The sequence below is a fragment of the Mytilus edulis genome, chromosome 12 (genome assembly GCF_963676685.1).
Source record: "Mytilus edulis chromosome 12, xbMytEdul2.2, whole genome shotgun sequence".
NCBI classification, from domain to species: Eukaryota; Metazoa; Mollusca; class Bivalvia; order Mytilida; family Mytilidae; genus Mytilus; species Mytilus edulis.
In genome coordinates, this window is record NC_092355.1 from 57,484,905 (window position 1) to 57,505,629 (window position 20,725).

At 35.9% G+C, this 20,725-nt stretch overlaps 1 protein-coding gene and 1 long non-coding RNA gene across 2 annotated transcripts; one reads left to right on the top strand and one right to left on the bottom strand.

Moving 5' to 3' along the window:
• Positions 1–16: 16 nt before the first annotated feature.
• On the bottom strand, positions 17–3,309 carry LOC139497728 (uncharacterized). Its single transcript, XM_071285963.1, has 2 exons — positions 3,077–3,309; positions 17–2,871 (listed from the first exon to the last, which is right to left on the bottom strand). Exon 2 carries the CDS (start codon positions 2,084–2,086, stop codon positions 17–19), a length of 2,070 nt encoding a protein of 689 aa, XP_071142064.1. The 5' UTR covers positions 2,087–2,871; positions 3,077–3,309.
• A 6,981-nt stretch (positions 3,310–10,290) lies between these two features.
• On the top strand, positions 10,291–20,625 carry LOC139499574 (uncharacterized). The gene is made up of 4 exons (XR_011658219.1): positions 10,291–10,536; positions 18,954–19,085; positions 19,905–19,966; positions 20,594–20,625. It is a non-coding gene; the product is annotated as an uncharacterized lncRNA (long non-coding RNA).
• The last annotated feature ends 100 nt before the right edge of the window (positions 20,626–20,725 follow it).

A 20,725-nucleotide genomic window follows, 5' to 3' on the forward strand; every position in this document is an offset into this window, starting at 1 on the left:
AATAACTTTGTACTGGTTATCTTTGTGATACAGGAAGTATTTTAGCACACGATTTCCCGCTATATGTATCTTTGCAGATCTCAGTACAGATAGAGTTAACTGAGGTTGACTTAGTTTCAGCCGATTCTGTAGGCTCCCCGCCGTAGGCTTGCTTAGGTATGCTTGACTGAGAACTTGCAGGTTGCTGTGGTCTAGTGATGTGTAGTGCGGTAGTGTGTTGTTTACTTCCACATTCTTTACAACTTATGCGTGCATTGCATTCCCGGCTTCTGTGTTTGGTAGAATCACAACACTTGTAACAGACATTGTTTTCTTTCAAAAGACCTTTGCGTTCCTCTATTGACTTGGCTCGGAACGCTCGACATTCATTTAAGGAATGCCTTGTATTGTGCAGAATACAAAGACCTTGTTTGCTGGCGTCTCCAGATTGCTGCTCAACCGCTGTTTTATGAGTACCAACTTTAGTCTTGGGGTAAGACGTGAACCTTGGCGCAGCACCTTTTGTATTTGGTGTGACTTTTGACCCAAAGATTAATCCAGGATCGTTTTTAATTCTACTGATTTCACTGATGAAAGCAGATAACTCTGTAAAGGGAGGAAAGGCAACGCCGTGGTTAGATTTGTATCTAGACGCCCTTGTAATCCACTTTTCCTGAAGTCCATATGGTAGTTTTTCAATGACAGGGTTTATTCCGGTCGGTGAATCAAAATAAGCTAGCAGACATCCCAGCTTGGGATTTTCCTTGTGGTATTCTATTTCTGATAGAATGTCAGATAGTTCATAAAGACGTGCGTTGTCCTTATTCGTCAATGTTGGGAATTTGTCAAGTTTACTCCTGAGAGAGGCTTCCAACATTTCTGGTGCACCATACCGCTCGTCAAGCCTTTTCCATAATCTTTGTATACCTATTGTAGGATTATTGGCGTTCGACGCTCTTATGCTTATGGCATGTTTAGCAGATTCTGGACCGAGCCACTTGATCAATAAATCAATCTGTTCCGAGTCAGATACTTGTAACTCGTCCGTCACGTTTTTAAAGCTTGCTTTCCATGTATGGAAGGATTCTGCCCGATCGTTAAAGCTTGTTAATCGGGAGAAAAGCAGGTCCTTGCGCAAGAGAAATCTAGTAATCTCCGATGTTGAGTTGATTTGTTGCTGGTGTGCAACAGGGATCTCTTCTATTACGCCTTGTTTTTGGTGTGAAACAGGGATCTCTTCTATGACGTCTTGTTTTGTGCGTAAGACAGGGATCGCTTCTTTAACACCCTGTTTTTGGTGTTCAGCAGGGATCTCATCTGAAAGGCCTAGTTTTTGTATGCCGGTTACTAATCCCAGATCTGGGATAGAGGTAACTTCCGGTGACTTAGTATCGGAAGGCAAGACAGCAGATGTCTGTGACAGTAAGTTCAGTGCCACGGATGGCACGAACGCTGGTGCTTCGTGACTCAGCTCGATCTTAACAGGAATTTGTTTTTTCTTTTGAGGTCCCGTTACTTCCTTTACAACAGTTGATACAGGAAGTTTATTGACGAAATCTTGCACACGCTGGAGCGGGTCTTCCTTTTCATCAGGAAGATCGCTAAATGCTTGGCTGCCGTCGTATTCTAGGACACGAGCCTCGGCTTCTGCGGCTGCAGCTTCTCTTTGAGCTTCTAGAATGTTCATAGCAGCTTTAATTTCGGCCTTTTCCCGTGTTGCACGTGCAGCCTCCTGTTCCATTAAAGTTTTCCTGCGTATGGCCTCACGTTTCATTTCAGCTCTCTGGTGTGCAGCCTCAGCATTTCTACTTGTGGCTTCTTGATCTGCTCTGATGGCTTCTTGTTCTGCCTCGGCCTTTATTTCATTTTGCTTGAAAAGAGTCTGTTCTTCTATCATTGCCTCCTGCTTTAGGAGCAATGCCTGTTTTTCAGCAAAGGCTATCTGAGTTCTGGCAGCCTCTGCTTTAGCACGCTTCTTCCGTGCAAGACTTGAAATGTCAGAGACGTGGGAGCTCCCACTGTGTGAGGATTTCTTGCCTCTAGATGTCTTTGTTTTTGTAGATTTAGCCTTCGTAAGAGCGAGGCGATGCTCGTGTAGTTTTTCCATAACTAGCTCCACTTTGGACAGACGTAAATCCAAAGAGAGTTTACATGCATCAATTTCTTTTTGACTCTCCAATGTTCGGGTCCTTTTCAGAAAGTCTAGGTATTCATCTGTGAGCCTACGATAATTATTACAGGCTTTAACAAGTTTGTCCTGGACTGTTAGGAGTTGCTGGAGATCGTTAGGAGGCGTTGTTACTTCCAATAACTGGGATTCAATGTCTGCCCAGAGAGCCTCTAGTTCCTGACAGAACTTGTCACGTTTTTCAGTGAAAGCTCCTTGTCCTTTTTCCGTGAGGTCACGTACTCGCCTAGCCTCGGGAGTATCATCTGACTGTGATGTATTAGACGGATTTTATAATAGTTCAAGGACATCTCCTTCTTGGGGCTGAATCTCTTCTTGTTGTTCCACATGACTGGGATCCATATTGACTCAACTTTGTTAGGTTGCTGTCGAGTTCACACAAGAGTTTACACTGTCAGTGTAAAGGTATGTACGTATGTACGTTGCTACGTTGTCGTTCCTTGTCTGGATATGTAAAGACAGGTTGTCGTCAATTTACTTGTACGTCAAGGGATGACGCGTACATGCAGGGCTCAACAGGTAGGTAGTTATATAGCTGTATAACTAACGTGGAGTGGCGTTATCTGTGAGACACAACAGGCAAGTTGTAGACTTTTTACTGTAATGGCCTGACCATTAAGTATAACCGACGATTGGGCTCAAGGAGAAAAGACTATCAGGTGCTGATACTTTAATTATGAACCAATCTGACATATGGTAAAAAGCTGAAAAACAAATAAAATACAATTTTACAATGTGTTCAATTAATGTTATTAAAACGAAATGTCAAAGGTAATAGATAGCACAGTCCGTTGAATCCGAGAAAATGTTTCAAGAGCAGTTAAATTTCCAGTGTTTCACGGAGAGAATGTTCAAATATGTATAGAGTAATTTGAAGGCTTCAAAAACAATGTTGTAAAGTTAACTCACTCTGTGGTTAGCCACGAATTGTGTCCTAGATGACGTTTGTCCTTTGAAAAGTTCTCCAGAACTGGTATGACCTTGCAATGTTCGGTTTGAGATCCGTGTGAGCAGGGGAAAGGTAGCGATGATACGATGTTTTAATGTTCTTATAAGGTTAAAGATGAATAATCCTCCTAGACTGGAACACATAAATAGATTAAGAATATAATCAAACGAACTGTATAAATTACGGAACGGTGTAACAGAATATCAATAGCCCTACATTTCTTCTCAAAATTACAAAGTAAAAACCCATAAATTAAAACAATGTATCGAACCCTCCCCCCTTTTTCCATTTAATATACTGTTCAAGTATTTGTGGTTGAGGAGTTCCAAGCACTATGCAAGTAGACAGACGAAGAAATAAATCAATATATATGGGGTCTTCCGAGTTAACAGTACGTCAGTGCTTTTATATTGTCTCGTTTTCACTTCATGTTTTCTCTTCCTGTGTTCATTACTCATCGAGCTGAGGCCTTTTAGACAACAAGGCGTTTTTCTAACATGCTGCTCAGAAAGGTAAATATGATATTAAGTTGTATGATAGCATGATCATTTTCCTTCAAAATGCTAAGAATTTTTTTTTCAACTTTTAAGAACCATGCTTAAAGACCTTTTCAAACCGTGGGAAAATTAGAAGTTTAAAAATGTACTATAATCAAAAGTTTTTAAAGAAGGACTCAGCATAAGAAGGATCATAAAACGGATGTCTAAAGCAAATATATAAATGAAATAAATATTATAATGATTTTTGAATTACACAAAATCACAATGAAAACCGGAAGATTTCATTGGCGACAATATGTCAGGAAAAGAATGACTTATTTTGCTGAAGCCTCTCCTATCTGAAACGGCAGAAATCAAGATTTAATCTTATAGTTTTGAAAAATTTCTAAACCCTGTCAAATCTGAATAGTTACATGTTTTTAAAAGAATATTTTAGTTATCAAAATTTGTTTTACTTCAATTTTTGACATATAGAAAAGAGGTAATTCCCGGAAAAGCGGAAACCTCTCATCCTACACGTAACATGTAGAAAGACGGAAATTTAAAATTGAAACTTGAACTTTGAACTGTGTTATTATTTTCCATCATTAAAACGGAAATATATGTATCAACAATATATCAATTTAAAAAAAAATCTATGCATTGGTGATTGGCAATTTGATTATTTTAAGACAAATTTAGGTACGTTTTCGCCTATTCAATGTGGTTTCTATACAACTGCGCATCTTTTCTTTTATAAACAGTGGCGTAGCTAAGTCATTTTTACGTGTACGCCCGAACCTTGGCAAGACATGTTACGTGTAGGATGAGAGGTTTCCGCTTTTCCGGGAATTACCTCTTCTCCATTAGACAAGTTCACCATAAGAGACAACTCTCAACCAGAGACAACTCTCCACCAGAGACAATTTTCTATTAGAGAACTCTCCAAAAAAGACAACTTACCACAGAGACAACTCTCCATCAGAGATAACTCTCTATCAGAGACACCCGTCTTTCAGGGACAACTTTCCATCAGAGACAACTCTCCATCAAAGACAACTCTCCATCAAAGACAACTCTACAACAGAGACAGCGTTCCGTGAGAGACAGCTCCCTATCAAAGACAATCTTAATCAGTGACAACTCTCAATCAAAGACAACTCTTCATCGGTGACAACTTTCGATCATAGACAACTCTCCATCAGAGACAACTCTCCATCAGTGACAACTCTCCATCAGAGACAACTATACAAGTGAGACAACGCTCCTTCAGAGACAACTCTCAATCAGGGACAACTCTCCATCAGTGACAATTCTCCATCAGTGAAAATTCTCCACCAGTGACAACTGTAGATCAGCGACAACTCCCCATCAGAATCAACTCTCCATCAAAAACAACTATCAATCAAAGACAACTCTCCATCAGAGACAACTTTCAATCAGAGACAACTCTCAATCAGGGACTACTCTCCATCAAAAACAACTATCAATCAGAGACAACTCTCCATCAGAGACAACTCTCCATCAGAGACAACTCTCCATCAAAAACAACTATCAATCAGAGACAACTCTCCATCAAAGACAACTATCAATCAGAGACAACTCTCAATCAGTGACAACTCTCCATCAGTGACAACTCTCCATCAGAGACAACTCTTCATCAAAGACAACTCTCCATCAGAGACAACTCTCCATCAAAGACAACTATCAATCAGAGACAACTCTCAATCAGTGACAACTCTTCATCAGAGACAACTCTCCATCAAAGACAACTCTCCATCAGTGAAAACTTTCCATCATTGACAACTCTCCATCAGAGACAACTCTTCATCAAAGACAACTCTCCATCAGTGACAACTCTCCATCAAAGACAACTATCAATCAGAGACAACTCTCAATCAGTGACAACTCTCCATCAGTGACAACTCTCCATCAGAGACAACTCTCCATCAAAGACAACTCTCAATCAGGGACTACTCTCCATCAGTGACAACTATCAATCACAGACAACTCCCCATCAGTGACAACTCTCCATCAGAGACAACTCTCAATCAAAGACAACTCTTCATCAGAGACAACTCTCCATCAGTAAACAAATATTATGACATTGTTTATAACAAAGTTTCCAGTTGACAAAGCAACTCTTCAACAGATACAACGCTCCATAATAGACAACTAGCTATCAGTGATAACTCTCCATCAGTGACAACTTTCCATCAGTGACAACTCCCGATCAGAGACAATCTCCATCAGAAAGAACGTACTCTCCATCAGAGACATCAATCCCCAAAGACAACTCCCTTACATTAACAACTCTCTATCAGACAAGTTCACCATTAGAGACAACTCTCAACCAGAGACAACTCTCCACAGAGACTATACTCTCCATGAGAGACAACTCTCCATCAGTGACAACAGTCCACAGAGTCAACTCTCCATCAGAGACAACTCTCTATCAGAGACAACCCTGCATCAGTGACAACAGTCCACAGAGACAACTCTCCATCAGTGACAACAGTCCACAGAGTCAACTCTCCATCAGAGACAACTCTCTACCAGAGACAACCCTGCATCAGTGACAACAGTCCACAGAGACAACCCTGCATCAGTGACAACAGTCCACAGAGACAACTCTCCATCAGTGACAACAGTTCACAGAGACAACTCTCCATCAGTGACAACAGTCCACAGAGTCAACTCTCCATCAGAGACAACTCTCTATCAGAGACAACCCTGCATCAGTGACAACAGTCCACAGAGACAACTCTCCATCAGTGACAACAGTCCACAGAGTCAACTCTCCATCAGAGACAACTCTCTATCAGAGACAACCCTGCATCAGTGACAACAGTCCACAGAGACAACCCTGCATCAGTGACAACAGTCCACAGAGACAACTCTCCATCAGTGACAACAGTTCACAGAGACAACTCTCCATCAGTGACAACAGTCCACAGAGTCAACTCTCCATCAGAGACAACTCTCTATCAGAGACAACCCTGCATCAGTGACAACAGTCCACAGAGACAACCCTGCATCAGTGACAACAGTCCACAGAGACAACTCTCCATCAGTGACAACAGTTCACAGAGACAACTCTCCATCAGTGACAACAGTCCACAGAGTCAACTCTCCATCAGAAACAACTTTCCAACAAAGATAACTCTCCATCCGATACAACTCTTCATCAGAGACAACCCTGCATCAAACACATCTTTCCATCAGAGATAACTCCCCATCAGTTATAACTCTCTATCGAATCCAACTCTCTATTACATACAACTCTTTATTAGAGACAACTTTCCATCAGAGATAACTCCCTATCAGATACAATTCTCTCTCACAGAAATCTCTCTATTACATAAAACTCTCCACCAGAGACAATTCTCTATTAGACAACTCTCCAACAAAGACAACTAACCACAGAAACAACTATCTCCATCAGAGATAACTCCCCATTACAGATAACTCTCTATCAGAGACAACCGTCTATCAGAGACAACTCTCCATCAGTGACAACAGTCCACAGAAACAACTCTCCATAAGAGACAACTTCCCACCACAGACAACTTTCCATCAGAGATAACTCTCTATCAGAGACAACCGTCTATCAGAGACAACTCTCCATCGGTGACAACTTTTTAACAGAGATAACTTTCAATCTGAGACAACTCTCCATTAATGACAACTCTCCATCAGTGACAACAGTCCACAGAAACAACTCTCCAACAGAAACAACTCTCCATCAGAGACAACTTTCCACCACAGACAACTCTCTATCAGAGACAACTTTCCAACAGAGATAACTCTCCATCAGAGACAACTTTCCATCAGAGACAAATCTCCATCACAGACAACTCTCCATTAGAGACAACTCTCTACTAAAGACAACTCTCTATCATAAAACTCTCCAACAGAGACAACTTTCCACAGAGACAAATCTCCATCACAGACAACTCTCTATTACAGACAACTCTCCAGCAGAGACAACTGTCCATCAGAGACAACTAGTAGATGTATACAAGGTTTACAAGGTCATGGCATCTCCATCAGAGACAACTCTTCGTCAGAGACAACTAGTCTGTATACAAGGTTAACAAGGTCATGGCTTCTCCATCAGAGAGAACTATCCGTCAGAGACAACTAGTCTGTATACAAGGTTTACAAGGTCATGGCGTTTCCCATACGTTATGACTAAATTCGTTGGTTCTGTACTGATTGAAACTTTAGTCTGAGAGAACAAGATTTTCTTTAATCTTTTTTTTTGGGGGGGGGGGGGGGGGGCGTAGAAAAAAAATTAGTAGCTGAATATACTCTTATTTCGGTGCTTTGTGTCTATTGTCTTAAAGTTAGTTGTTTTTGTGTCTCGTACCGGTCTTTTGAGTTTATCCTATTGCAACTGCATGATTTTTAAAGTTGGTTCTTATGTTGTACTATTACGCCACTGTCACAGTTTATGGAAGGAGTGTGCGTTCCGGAATGTTTTACCCTGCCATATTCTTTTAATATGTGCCTGTGTTAAATCAGAAGCATGTAGTTACCTTAAGTGGTTGTCGTTGGTTCATGTCTTTTGACTCATATTTGATTTTTGTAAATTGTTTTGATATATATAATAAGGCCGTTATAGTTTTCGTTTGGATTGTTTCACATTTTTTATGTCGGGGCCTTTCATAGCCAACTATACGGTATGGGTTTTTGTCATTCTTGAAGGCCGAACGGGTGACTTTACGAATTGCTTAAATCCACTTCATTTGAACTCTGATGGATTGTAACCATACCGGACCTCCCTTGTTCTATATTATCTACCTGACTTTTGAACTTGTGTTTTCAATAACTTTCATCAAATATTTGTCACTGGACTTTAAAAATAATCAACCACCAGTCAATCAATTAATTTAATCACGTTATAAATCTATCTATCTTCTTATTTCCGTCACAACTTTGACTAGCACGTGCCGTTGCATGCGTGGCTTATTTACAATTTAAAAGAAATAAACTCTTCACTAATATAACGTTACATTGGTGAACAGAAAAAATAAAATATATAACAGTGATTTAATTAAAAAAAAATTGTTACTATGTACATGTTATACAGTGTTTAGAATATTTGCGAAATAGCAGATATAGAAATCTGCTCTTTAAAGTCGTCAACTTTTGTACAAAGGATTGCTGAGGTTGGAAGTAGGTTCCATGGTACTATAATTGTATGCGCATAAAATGAGAATTTGTAAGAATCTTTACTGGTTTGAATTTGTTTATATAGTGATTGGTATGTTTATGTCTTGTTCTGCTGTCTGATTTAATGAGAAGATCTTTAGAGTATATTGCTAAATGGTGGTGTGTACTTTTATAGAAAACCACTAGTCTCGTCTGTATTCGTCTCAGTTCTAATGTAGACCACTGTAGGTGATCAAGCATATTTGAGACAGAGCTTGTATTGTGGTATCTATTACATGTATAGCGGGCAGCTCTTCGCTGGACCATCTCAATTTGATTGTTTTGATTTTTGTTGTAAGGGTCCAATCCACAAGAGCTGTACTCAAGCTTGGTTCTAACTACCGACATGTATGCCCTTTCTTTTATATGTTTGGATGATTCTTTTAGGTTACGTTTTAGAAAATTTAGTTGTCGATTTGCATTTGCTGTTCTATTATCTACATGTTTATTTCATTTGAGATCTGATTGGATGGTTATGCACAAATATTTTGTAGCTGTTTCAGTTTGAAGAATGTGACCATGAAGGATGTAGTCATGGTTGACTGGTGTCTTTTTTGTGTGATTCTTAGTATGGAGCATCTGAATCTAAGTCCGATGATTTTGAATATGAATATGATGGTCTGGTAAGAGCTGACAAAAATAGCAAGCTTAGCGACAGATCAATTGAAATCGGAATAATAAATCAGTAAAAAATCATTCTGCCCCTCCCCTCCTCAGAATATCAAATAGTCATCTTCTTACTGTTATTGTCCGTGTAGTTTTTTTTATAATATTCATACAGCTTATCGTCCCTACATGGATGTTCTACCTAGGCTGCCTTACCATGAAAACATTTATCACTCAGCTCACATTCTATTATATCTACATTCATAAATTTATTAATGCCATTTACACTTGTTATGTGCCTCTGTCGTCTTAACTATATATCTAAAAGGAAGAGGGAGAGGAGAGACAGAAGATATTCCCAATGCAAAGAAATACAAACAGAAATGAACCTCTTCTGGCTCACTACCGAAGAACCAAAAAACCACGCCCATCTATAGGAGAGTCACGTGGGTGGGGTTAACAGAATAGAGAATAATGGACAAAATATAAAGAATAGAGAAAAATGGACAAAAAAAAAAGAATATAGAATAATGAGGTGCTAAAATATAAAGAATAGCAAAACATGGGCAAAACGTAAGAAAAATTAAAGAATATAGAAATGAAGGACCGGCTCATCCAACTTCTCAACCCTCCTATCATCGTGCATTTTATTTGGGCTTTTTTTTTTAAAGATCAGCTGTTCAATATTTAATACTATGAATCAGTTAGTATACTAGACTCAGGGGTGGGTCCAGGATTTTTGAAACTGAGGGGGGGGGGGGGTATTTCCAAAAACGGAATTTATATACCGTCGAGCGGAGCGAGCCGATTTTTTTTTTGGACAACTTTATTGTAAAAAACATATAAATCGTGAGTAACATGAAAACTTTTTTTTGTTCAAAGGGGGGAGTGTACGACCTCTTCGTCAGCCTGGAACCGCCACTGCGACTGCAACCTTGTCGGATATATTTATCATGAGATTTTCCGGAGAAATAAGTCCTGAAACGAGTTGTACAATATATGCGCACCAGATTTCGCGCCCCCTGTCAAAAGTCTGTTTCCTGTAATTGTGAAAGAAATGGAAAAACAGACGATTTTGTTAAAATATACTCTAAGATATAACCAAAGAACACAGAAAAGTAAGTGAATATAAAAAGACTTCAATCGAAAAAAAGTTGGTTTTTCTAGAACATGTAGAACGACAGTCGACATGTAAAAAAATATGAAATTATCAAAATTTATCGTTACCAGTATATAACGACCTATTTACTATGGTTATGAAAAGAAATAAACCATGCGCGTAGCTACGTTTACGTCAAAACCCCCGGGCGTACACTTGAATTTGGTAAAAAAAAAATATTTTCATCTATAAAATAAAAATGAAAGAGACATTTCGGTCCAAACTTTCGTTGACGGTGCCAATAATATAACTATGTACATGTAGGTTCATTACGCGGTTAAAGTTTGAAAGTATCAATAACTTTGTCAAACATTCGTAAAATTTTACGGTAGCTGGACAAAAACTGTTTATGGTCAAACGAGTATGACTGTATGGAGAGCAAAGTGACGAATTTATATATGATGAGTTTTCCCGTATTTTATGAATAAAAGGAATTTCTTTTTGCATTTACAGGTTAAAGTTAAAATTTGTTACATTATCAATTACTTTTTTTAAACGTTCGTCGAATTTAATTAAACTTTCTTGATTTTTTTTTCATGGTTAATTTCTGAAACAACATTTTGTTCGTTCATTTTTTAGTTTTATACATGTACCATCAGGCGGTCGTATTTTTGTGCAATTTAAATCAGACGATCTGGCCACCGTTTAATAACATATTGCACAGGTAGGCAAGCTTTCGAATACTTTCTTACATTGAAATTAGATTTATTTACGACTTCGACTGAGAGGGCATGGTATATTAACAACACTTACATGTAGTACACAAATAAAATATTCTTTTTGAAGACAAAAACAGCTAGATAAACTAAATGGAACTATCTGTCACATTGATATACGAGGGTCTGGATTGGGGGCAACAGGGAGTTTGGGGGGGGGGGGGGGGGGGTTCATCATTTCTATATTTCTTTGTTCTGTCATTCTTTTGGTCATTCTTATCTATTCAGTAAGCAATATGCTTATTCTTTAAATTATGTGTCCCTTTTGAATTTGCCACTGTACTATAAAAATTAAACCATTTATCAATTTTTATTAATATCTGATTGAAACCAAACACGGAAAAATATAAATATTTCAATTTATTTATGATAAATTGGATATGAGGGATAACAATCAATAGATCAGCTGAAATTAGTTATGTCACCATGATGGAGGTTGGGTGACATATTGTTATTGTGCGATTTTTTTTCCTTCAGGACCCTCATCGAGGTTCGGGCGTACACGTAAAAATGGCCTAGCTACGCCACTGTAAACTAGTTTTGTTTACATTTTCTAAAAATTTTAGAAAAGCCTGAACAATTTTATTTAGTTTTTCAAGTTTTTCAACGCTACATGTATCAATCAAATTATCTTTTTCAAACTAACACTATAAGGCCTAAAAAAAATAATGTTGTGTTTCCGATCACCCCTTGAAATTTTGAAGGTAGGTAGAGATTTGTTTTTTTTTTGTTTTTTTTTTTATTATAATATTATGAAATAAGCTTAAGTTATACATGTATAAAACTCAATTTCCAGTTACCAGACAAAAGTTTGGCATTTAATAGAAAGAGATTGATTACCCACTTTAAAAATCTCCCTGAGATAACTTTTAGTTTACCCCTTTTAAAATCCCCCTGAAATAACTTTTAGTTTACCCCCATTAAAATACCCCTGAAAAAAAACTAAGTCCAAACCTAAAAAAAATTTGGGCAGCACTTCCCCTAGGAAATTAGCTTTTTGAACCCAATTCCCCTATTTCAGGACCAAAAACTTGGGATTGTCAGAGAAAGAACTTGAGAAGATGTGGGGCAGATTCATTTATAGGAACATGAACCAAACATTATCCCAAACCTACAGAAAGACAAATATATTATATATACACTGTACCTGGCAGGACACTTTCTTTTGGCAAAGCATCTGTGGCTTTTCATCAGAATGTCTAAAGCGTTGATTGGCTGACCAGTTTCAGATGGATTAATATCAGGTTCATTTTGAAGAAGGGTCTGGCATGAAAATTTGATAAATTTAATTCTAAAAGATTACATTGTTCCAACAGTTGTGTTATTGTCATCAATCTCGGTCCAGTCATTTTTGCCGGTGGCCGAGCACAAAATTTGTGTTGTGTATTTTTTTTCATCGATGTTAGACATTGGATGAATTTCATGGCTAATGTCAAAAAAGGTGTTACTTTCTGTAAAATTTAGAAATATTTTTTTCTCCGCGAAATGGTCACACTTTCCGCGTTGAGCATTGAATAGGACGCGTTGTGTTGCCATGTTCAAACACTGACAAACAAAAATAACTACTGCGCATGCTCCCGCATATATAATTAGCCAAGAAAATTCCACTTTCCAGTACATTCTAAAAATAAGCCTCAAGTTTAAAATTAGCGTTGTCTTCTTTTGGGGCGATAAAAAGATCGAGGGACTTAGATTTTTTATTTTCTTTCAGAAAAAAACGGTCGGTAGGTAAACAAATTATTTTTTTTCCCACATCAGCTTTAAAAACTTTTGAGTCGGGGGGTCTGAAGGACGGTCGGTCGGGTGACCGGAAACACAACATTTTTTTTTAGGCCTAAGGTATGGGGAAAATCTGGATTCAGAATATTTTTTTTTGTCATCTGCTTGAACAGAATGTTTTTTTTTTCATTAAGTAAGGGATCTAGGAAAAAAAACATAAGCCCCCCCCCCTTTTGAAGTTAAATGGTTGTTCCACACACACAAAAAATAAATAAAAAAATAAATAGCCAAATGATGAAAAGAAAATATGAAATGACAAATGTACCCATACAAGAGACAGATTATTTGGTCTTAACTTCAATAAGACAGAAACCCAAAAGCAAAACAACCAAAAGACATGTGAAGGGCAATTTTGCAATGTATTTTGAATGATAGCCAGTATACATGGTATAGATATATAGATCCATGACATTTTATAAGTTTTAAAACAAGTGAAGAAATGACTACTTAATACATGTATTTATAATAAATGATTAAGTGTTCCTTTTATCTATTAAATTGCCAACAAATTAATACATTGTAATAATTTGTATATACTTTTGATTAGCAAGATGTTGGTGTTTTCTACAAATTGTGCAAAGATTAAATTTATTTCAGAAGTTTCTTTACCATGTTTACTGGAGAGCCAAGGGCAGGGGAAATCTGTTAAGCATGTTAAGCATGACTTTTCAAATTCTCGTTCGTCCTGAATATGCATGAAATATTTGCCACTGGATGTTAGACAACCAACAATCAATCAATCAATCAAATTCTCGTTTTCATTTTTTCATATTCTCTGTATTTTCTCCAGGCCTCGACAATAACGCTTGTCCGGTACCAGAGGTAAAAAAGGTCGGACAAGTAAAAGCTATACCAAGCTTGTCCGATGGGACAAGTACATGTAGAATCATTCTGCAGAAAATAAATGTTAATCCAACTTTGATGAACAAAGTATAATTATCAACAAAAAAACAAGAAAAGAAGATTGGTTTGACATCTTTCCTTTTTAAACTGAAACTAATTGAAACTTTTTATTTCTCAAGACCCCTCTGACAGACTTGCAATCGACAATTTAAAACTGGTTCTTTGAAATTGTCAAGTACTTTTAACAGGTAAAAAGCACACTTTTCTCGGAAACCAGTCTTACCGATCCCATTCAACCATGCACTTTTTAGATAAGGTAACTTTAAAAGACAGTTCGTTACCAGCTCGGAAATGATTCGGCTCCAAGTTTAATAGACAGTTGGGCACCGTAGGAGACATATTTCATAGACATGATTAATAGACAGTTTGGCAAGGCAGTAGACATTTCTGGACCAAGACAAATCAGAACCTCTTTTCCTACCTTATTTTGTTGCTTTATAATAATTAATACCATTGTCCATACCGTATTTTTAGCTCACCTGTCCCGAAGGGACAAGTGAGCTTATGCCATCACTTGGCGTCCGTCGTCGTCTGTCGTCGTCTGTCATCGTAAACTATTTCAAGAATCTTCTCCTCTGAAACTACTGGGCCAAATACTTTCAAACTTTAACTGAATGTTCCTTAGGGTATCTAATTTATAAATTGTATCCGAAGTTTTGATCTATCAACAAACATGGTCGCCATTGCTATAAATAGAACATAGGGGTCAAATGCAGTTTTTGGCTTATAACTCAAAAACCAAAGCATTTAGAGCAAATCTGACATGGGGTAATATTGTTTATCAGGTCAAGATCTATCTGCCCTGAAATTTTCAGATGAATCAGACAAAACCCGTTGTTGGGTTGCTGCCCCTGAATTGGTAATTTTAAGGAAATTTTGCTGTTTTTGGTTATTATCTTGAATATAGATAGAGATAAACTGTAAACAGGAATAATGTTCAGCAAAGTAAGATTTACAAATAATTCAACATGACGGAAATGGTCAGTTGACCCCTTTAGGAGTTATTGCCCTTTATAGTCAATTTTTAACCATTTTTCGTAAATCTTAGTAATCTTCTTCTCTGAAACTACTAGTCCCAAATTAATCCAAACTTGGCCACAATCATTTTTGGGGTGTTTTGTTTAAAAAATGTGTCAGGTGACCAGTCCAACAAACCAAGATGGCCGCCATGGCTAAAAATAGAACATAGGGGTAAAATGCAGTTTTGTTTATCAGGTCAAGATCTATCTGCCCTGAAATTTTCAGATGAATCAGACAACCTGTTGTTGGGTTGCTGCCCCTGAATTGACAATTTCAAGGAAATTTTGCTGTTTTTGTTTATTATCTTGAATATAATTATAGATAGAAATAAACTGTAAACAGCAATAATGTTCAGCAAAGTAAGATCTTCAATTAAGTCAAATTGACCAAAATTGTCAATTGACCACTTAAGGAGTTAATGCCCTTTAAAGACTTTTTTCACAATTTGTTCATCATGTTGACTTACTTTAAAAAATCTTCTCCTTTGAAACTGCTGTATCAATTTCAGCCAAACTTAGGCTAAATGAGTTTCAGAGTATCTAGTATAAATTTTATATTTTATTTCCTTGTATGTCAAGAAACATAGCTCCTATGGCTAAAATAGAACATAGGAGAAAATGATTATTTTTTTTGGCTTTTGAAGAAAATAGGACGATCCAAAAAACATTTAAATAAATTGAAAAGCCAAAATAATCATTGATGAGAGATTTAACCAAAAGAATTAAGGTGAGCGATTCAGGCTCTTGAGAGCCTCATGTTTAAATAAGAATGAGGAAATTATTTACCTTAAAAATCATCAAATCATGTTTGATCTTTATGTAGAAAAACCAATACTTGCAATGCAGTGACCTAAAGTTGTTAATTTCTGTGTCATTTGGTCTTTTGTCTCATTGACAATCATACCTCATATTCTTTTTATTGATTGCATTTGAATAAACTTTTTTCAACTTTAAAAAAAATAGGATAAAAATCCAATGAGTGTACAATCAGATGGTGCCTCATGTGCAAAGTACATGTATGACATGTACAGGAAAGTACAGGAAAGTTTCCTTAAATGATATATAGATATAGAAATGCCCAGTGACCCCCCTTATATTATTAAACACTGTGCTTGTTGTATTCTTGTACTTGTCTTAATAAATATTTTTTGGTTTGGTTGTTTTTTTTTTTTTGTTTTTTTTTATAACATTGTGTCTTAATCATATTGAATCACTTGTAATCATTTGTATGTAATTAATGTTGATTGTTCTGCTCCTTGTGGGCGCTTTGATTAGCAATAAAATATATTTGAAATTTGTATGATGAGACTTTAGCATTGATAAAAACTAGAACCTACATGTAAGTCCTGTGACACAACTAAATTCAGTTGTTCATGGCTCATATCTTTTTAAAAGTATTTCAAAGGATATAAATCAAATTCTGTTCAATTTTTTTTTAATTCATTTATTTGTTCCTTGAATCAACTTGAAATGCAAGAAAGGTTAATATTAAGATTTTTTTTGCGCAAGTTACAATTTCATTCGGACAAGTAAGTTTTGGTATACGTACAATGTATGTACTTGTCCTACTGGACAAGTTGAAAAAAAAGTTATTGTAGAGGCCTGTTCTCCCTCTCCGTTTTTATACACCCGCCGTAGCAGAGGGGCATTATGCTTTACCCTTGTCCGTCCATACGTATGTACATGTACGTCCCAGTGTTGGTTTCCATTCTCTAACTTAAGTTTGCCTCAACCAAATGTTATGAAACTGATACATAATGCTTATTACCTCAAAATACAGATCTAGTTTTATGGCGGTGTCACTTTTACTGTTCTAGAGTTATGCCCCTTTACAAAAGGAAAAATTGCTGATTTTTTCGTTTCTGTTCTCTTACTTAAGGTTGCCTGAACCAAATGTTATGAAACTTATACACAATATATACTTATTACTGCAAAACTCAGATCAATTACAAATTGGGGTAGCGTCACTTTTATCATTCTTCAGTTATGTGTGTTACATGTTTATATGATACATGTATATGCAAGCGGGGGGCATCACATTCCCCATTTATTTGTATTACCTAGACTCCTCATGCATGCATGTAAGTATTTTGAACTATTTTCATCTTTTTGACTTAATAACCCGTTCTAGGTGTTTTATCAGAGAAAAATGTATAAATTTATCAATCTGGATAGAACTCAATTCTTGAAAAATTAGAATGTCACTTCTGTAAGATGGTAGATCAGTCTGCGCCAAAAACTTTTTCATCTACTAATCCTGAAACTAAATATCAAAACTTGTCCCAATATGACTATATAAAATTTTGAAAATTTACACTAGTCCGAATCAACATTTACATGATTTACTAGTCTGTGGCATCGGACTAGTAACTATCAGTGCAGACTGGCAGATAAATCTTTTTTGGTGATCCCAGTTAAATTGATGTAATGTTTATGAGACTTGGGTTTGCATACTTGTTTTTATACGCCTGTTTACGGGACGTATTATGGTATACCGTTGTCCGTCTGTCCGTCCGTCGTCAACATGTCGGACATTAACTCAAAAAAGCTTTAACCAATTTGCATAAAACTTGGGTGAATTGTTTATATCTATTGATGTGAGCTCCCTTTTGTTTTTATACGCGCGTCAAAATTTTGACGGGACGTATTATGGTATACAAATGTCCGGTGTCCGTCCTTCTGTCCGTCTGTCTGTCCGTCGGTCTGTCCAGCGTAAACATGTCGCACCGTAACTTGAGAACGACTTATCTAAATTGCATGAAACTTAAAAGAGTTGTTTTTTTATGATGGTCAAATGATCTGTATACTTTTTGGTGAAAATAAGATTTAAACTTTTTGAGTTACGGCACTTTGTAACTAAAACAGGGGGGTGTCTTTTTTCACATGTCGCACCGTATCTCAAAAACGATTCTTTATTATTGCTTAAAACTTTACACACTTCTTAGTTATATTAATCTTAATATCTGTATACTTTTTGGTGATGATTTAAAATTACATTTTTGAGTTATTGAGTATTTTGTAAAAAAGGGTGAGGGTTTTTTACATGTCGTGCCGTATCTCAAAAACGATTTATGATTATTGCTTAAAACTTTACACACTTCTTTGTTATATTAATCTAAAGATCTGTATACTTTTTGGTGATGATTCAAAATTTCATTTTTGAGTTTTTGAGTATTTTGTAAAAAAGGGGAGTTTTTTTTTACATGTGCCGTATCTCAAAAACGATTTATGATTATTGCTTAAAACTTTACACACTTCTTTGTTATATTAATCTAAAGATCTGTATACTTTTTGGTGATGACTCAAAATTTTATTTTTGAGTTATTGAGTATTTTGTAAAAAAGGGGAGTTTTTTTTTTTACATGTCGCGCCGTATCTCAAAAACAATTTATGATTATTGCTTGAAACTATACACACTTCTTTGTTATATTAATCTAAAGATCTGTATACTTTTTTGGTTTGATTCAAAATTTTATTTTAGTGATATTTGTAAAAAAAAAAACAGGGTGGGGGGGGGGGGGGGGGTTTCACATGTCCCGCCGTGTCTCAAAAGCAATAAATGGTAATTGCTTAAAACTTTCTCAGAAACTATTTATGATTATTGCATAAAACTTCCACACAAGACGTCGGGCGTATCATGCGCTCATGGCGCAGCTGTTTATTTATAAATTTCAGATTTTACGTTTCCGAGTTATGGGGTTTTATTCATTAAAAAAGGGTGATTTTCCAGTTTTCAGTCAATAACTCAAGAATGCATATATATATAAGCCTTAGCACATCTCATTTACATTGAGAATATTTGGCCCTGTAACTTGTGTTAATCTTCTTGACTTGACACAAACACATGTCTAATGTGTTTACAAATGGGGCAACTATTTTATTTTAGAATTGAAACTGGGACTAGATTTCTTACTTTTCAACACAAAAAAAATATTATTTAGATACTCTTTTTTTTTTAGGTCTAAAACATAGTGAATGCTGAAGAAAAGAGTACAGAAATATAAAAACAATAATGTCCTCTTAGACATGTTAGATATATATATATGTGGCCTACATAGATCTGTTATATAGAAAGAAGGAAAGTGATTCAGGTAAATTGTGCAGTTAATTCAGAATATTATGAAACTTTAAAATTATATAAACAGTATTTATTTACATAAATAAATATATACATATTAGCTATAATAGGTTTTTTTGTCTAGCATAAAGCAATTATTACATTATTTCATATCCATGTTGTTGAAATATTCATACACTGTAGCTGTAAACTCATAGTAGAGAAACTGTAAACAATGGTAAATGTGATGAATTACTAAATGTAGTTTATCAGGCAATAGACAAAAATCATATTAAATGTGTTGAGTACATTCACTACAAACTAACAGCTCAGAGTCTGAAAAGTCCATTTTTTTGCTCAACCAGTAATGTTGAGTACAGATTTTAATTGTCATACTTGCCCAAACTTTCAGTGTTTGACCTCTGCGGTCGTATAAAGTTAAGGTGACTTGTGTTTAAATGTGTCGATCTCTCTGAAATTGTACTGCAAGGTATCATAACAGGCAGGAATTGAGTTTGGGGGTAATTACTCCAAGGGGGGTTAAAAGAAAAAAAATTGGGGGGGGGGGGTGTTTTTCTTAATAATTTTTGTGTTTTTATACTGATATGGCAGGAGATACACACCAAACAGGATGTGTAAATTATTATATTAAGTATTGTGCAATTGCATAGGACACAAAATGACTTCATGCTATAATGAATATGTCCTAAAAACTTTTCCACTAATTAGCTTTGTATGGTACATGTACCTTTTCTTTTTTAATTCATGACAGGGACATAAAAATTCAGGGAAATATTTATATAAACGTGAAACAAACTGAAATTGAGCTACATGTATTTTTTTATATTTTCAGTTTGAAGATCTACCATTAGTATTTATTGATTCAAGGTCCAGTCAAGTTATTACTATCTATAGGTCAGTGAACATTACATTGGTATTGTATTGGAACAATTAATGATTTTTTTATCAAATGAAAATCAGAAATATATTGAAATTGTAAATGTAAATTAAAGGGGAGATAATCCAGAGCTATAGGATATATTCTAAATAGTACTAGACCAGTGTTTGTATTAAAGGGGAGATAATTCAGAGCTGTAGGATTCATTCTAAATAGCATTAGACCAGTGTTTGTATTAAAGGGGAGATAATACAGAGCTATAGGATTCATTCTAAATAGCATTAGACCAGTGCTTTTTATTAATTCTTTTAGAACAAGGTTAACATTTTGCACTCAGCAACTTTTGTGACAGGATACAAAAAATAAAATGACACAATTACAAAATTAATTACATTTGGATGTTGTAACTAATTAAACATTGCAAGCATTACAAATAGAGTTGTGAACTAAGAAATCAAAATGTGTTTTATGATTGTAAGATGGGAGGTCTATGTCAATGAGACAGCAAACAATCAACAAAAGAGGTCAATGTGGTATTTAACAATAGACAAGTGTCTCTATAACGTGTTGTTTTTATTTCATTTATATTTTCAGTTTGAACATCTATTATGTCTATTATTGTTTTTTATTTGATAATTGTCCAGTCCTTGTGATCATTGTCCAGTCCTTGTGACCAGGCCTGGGGTAATGGTAATTTGTAATTGTAATGCATTGTAATATTACTTTTTTTGGATGTAATGCAAAGTAATTTGTAATGCACATTTTCTGCATTACAA

Bases quoted from the DNA above. Each gene is read 5' to 3' on its own strand.
- LOC139497728 (XM_071285963.1), bottom strand. From the start codon at position 2,086: ATGGAAAAACTACACGAGCATCGCCTCGCTCTTACGAAGGCTAAATCT.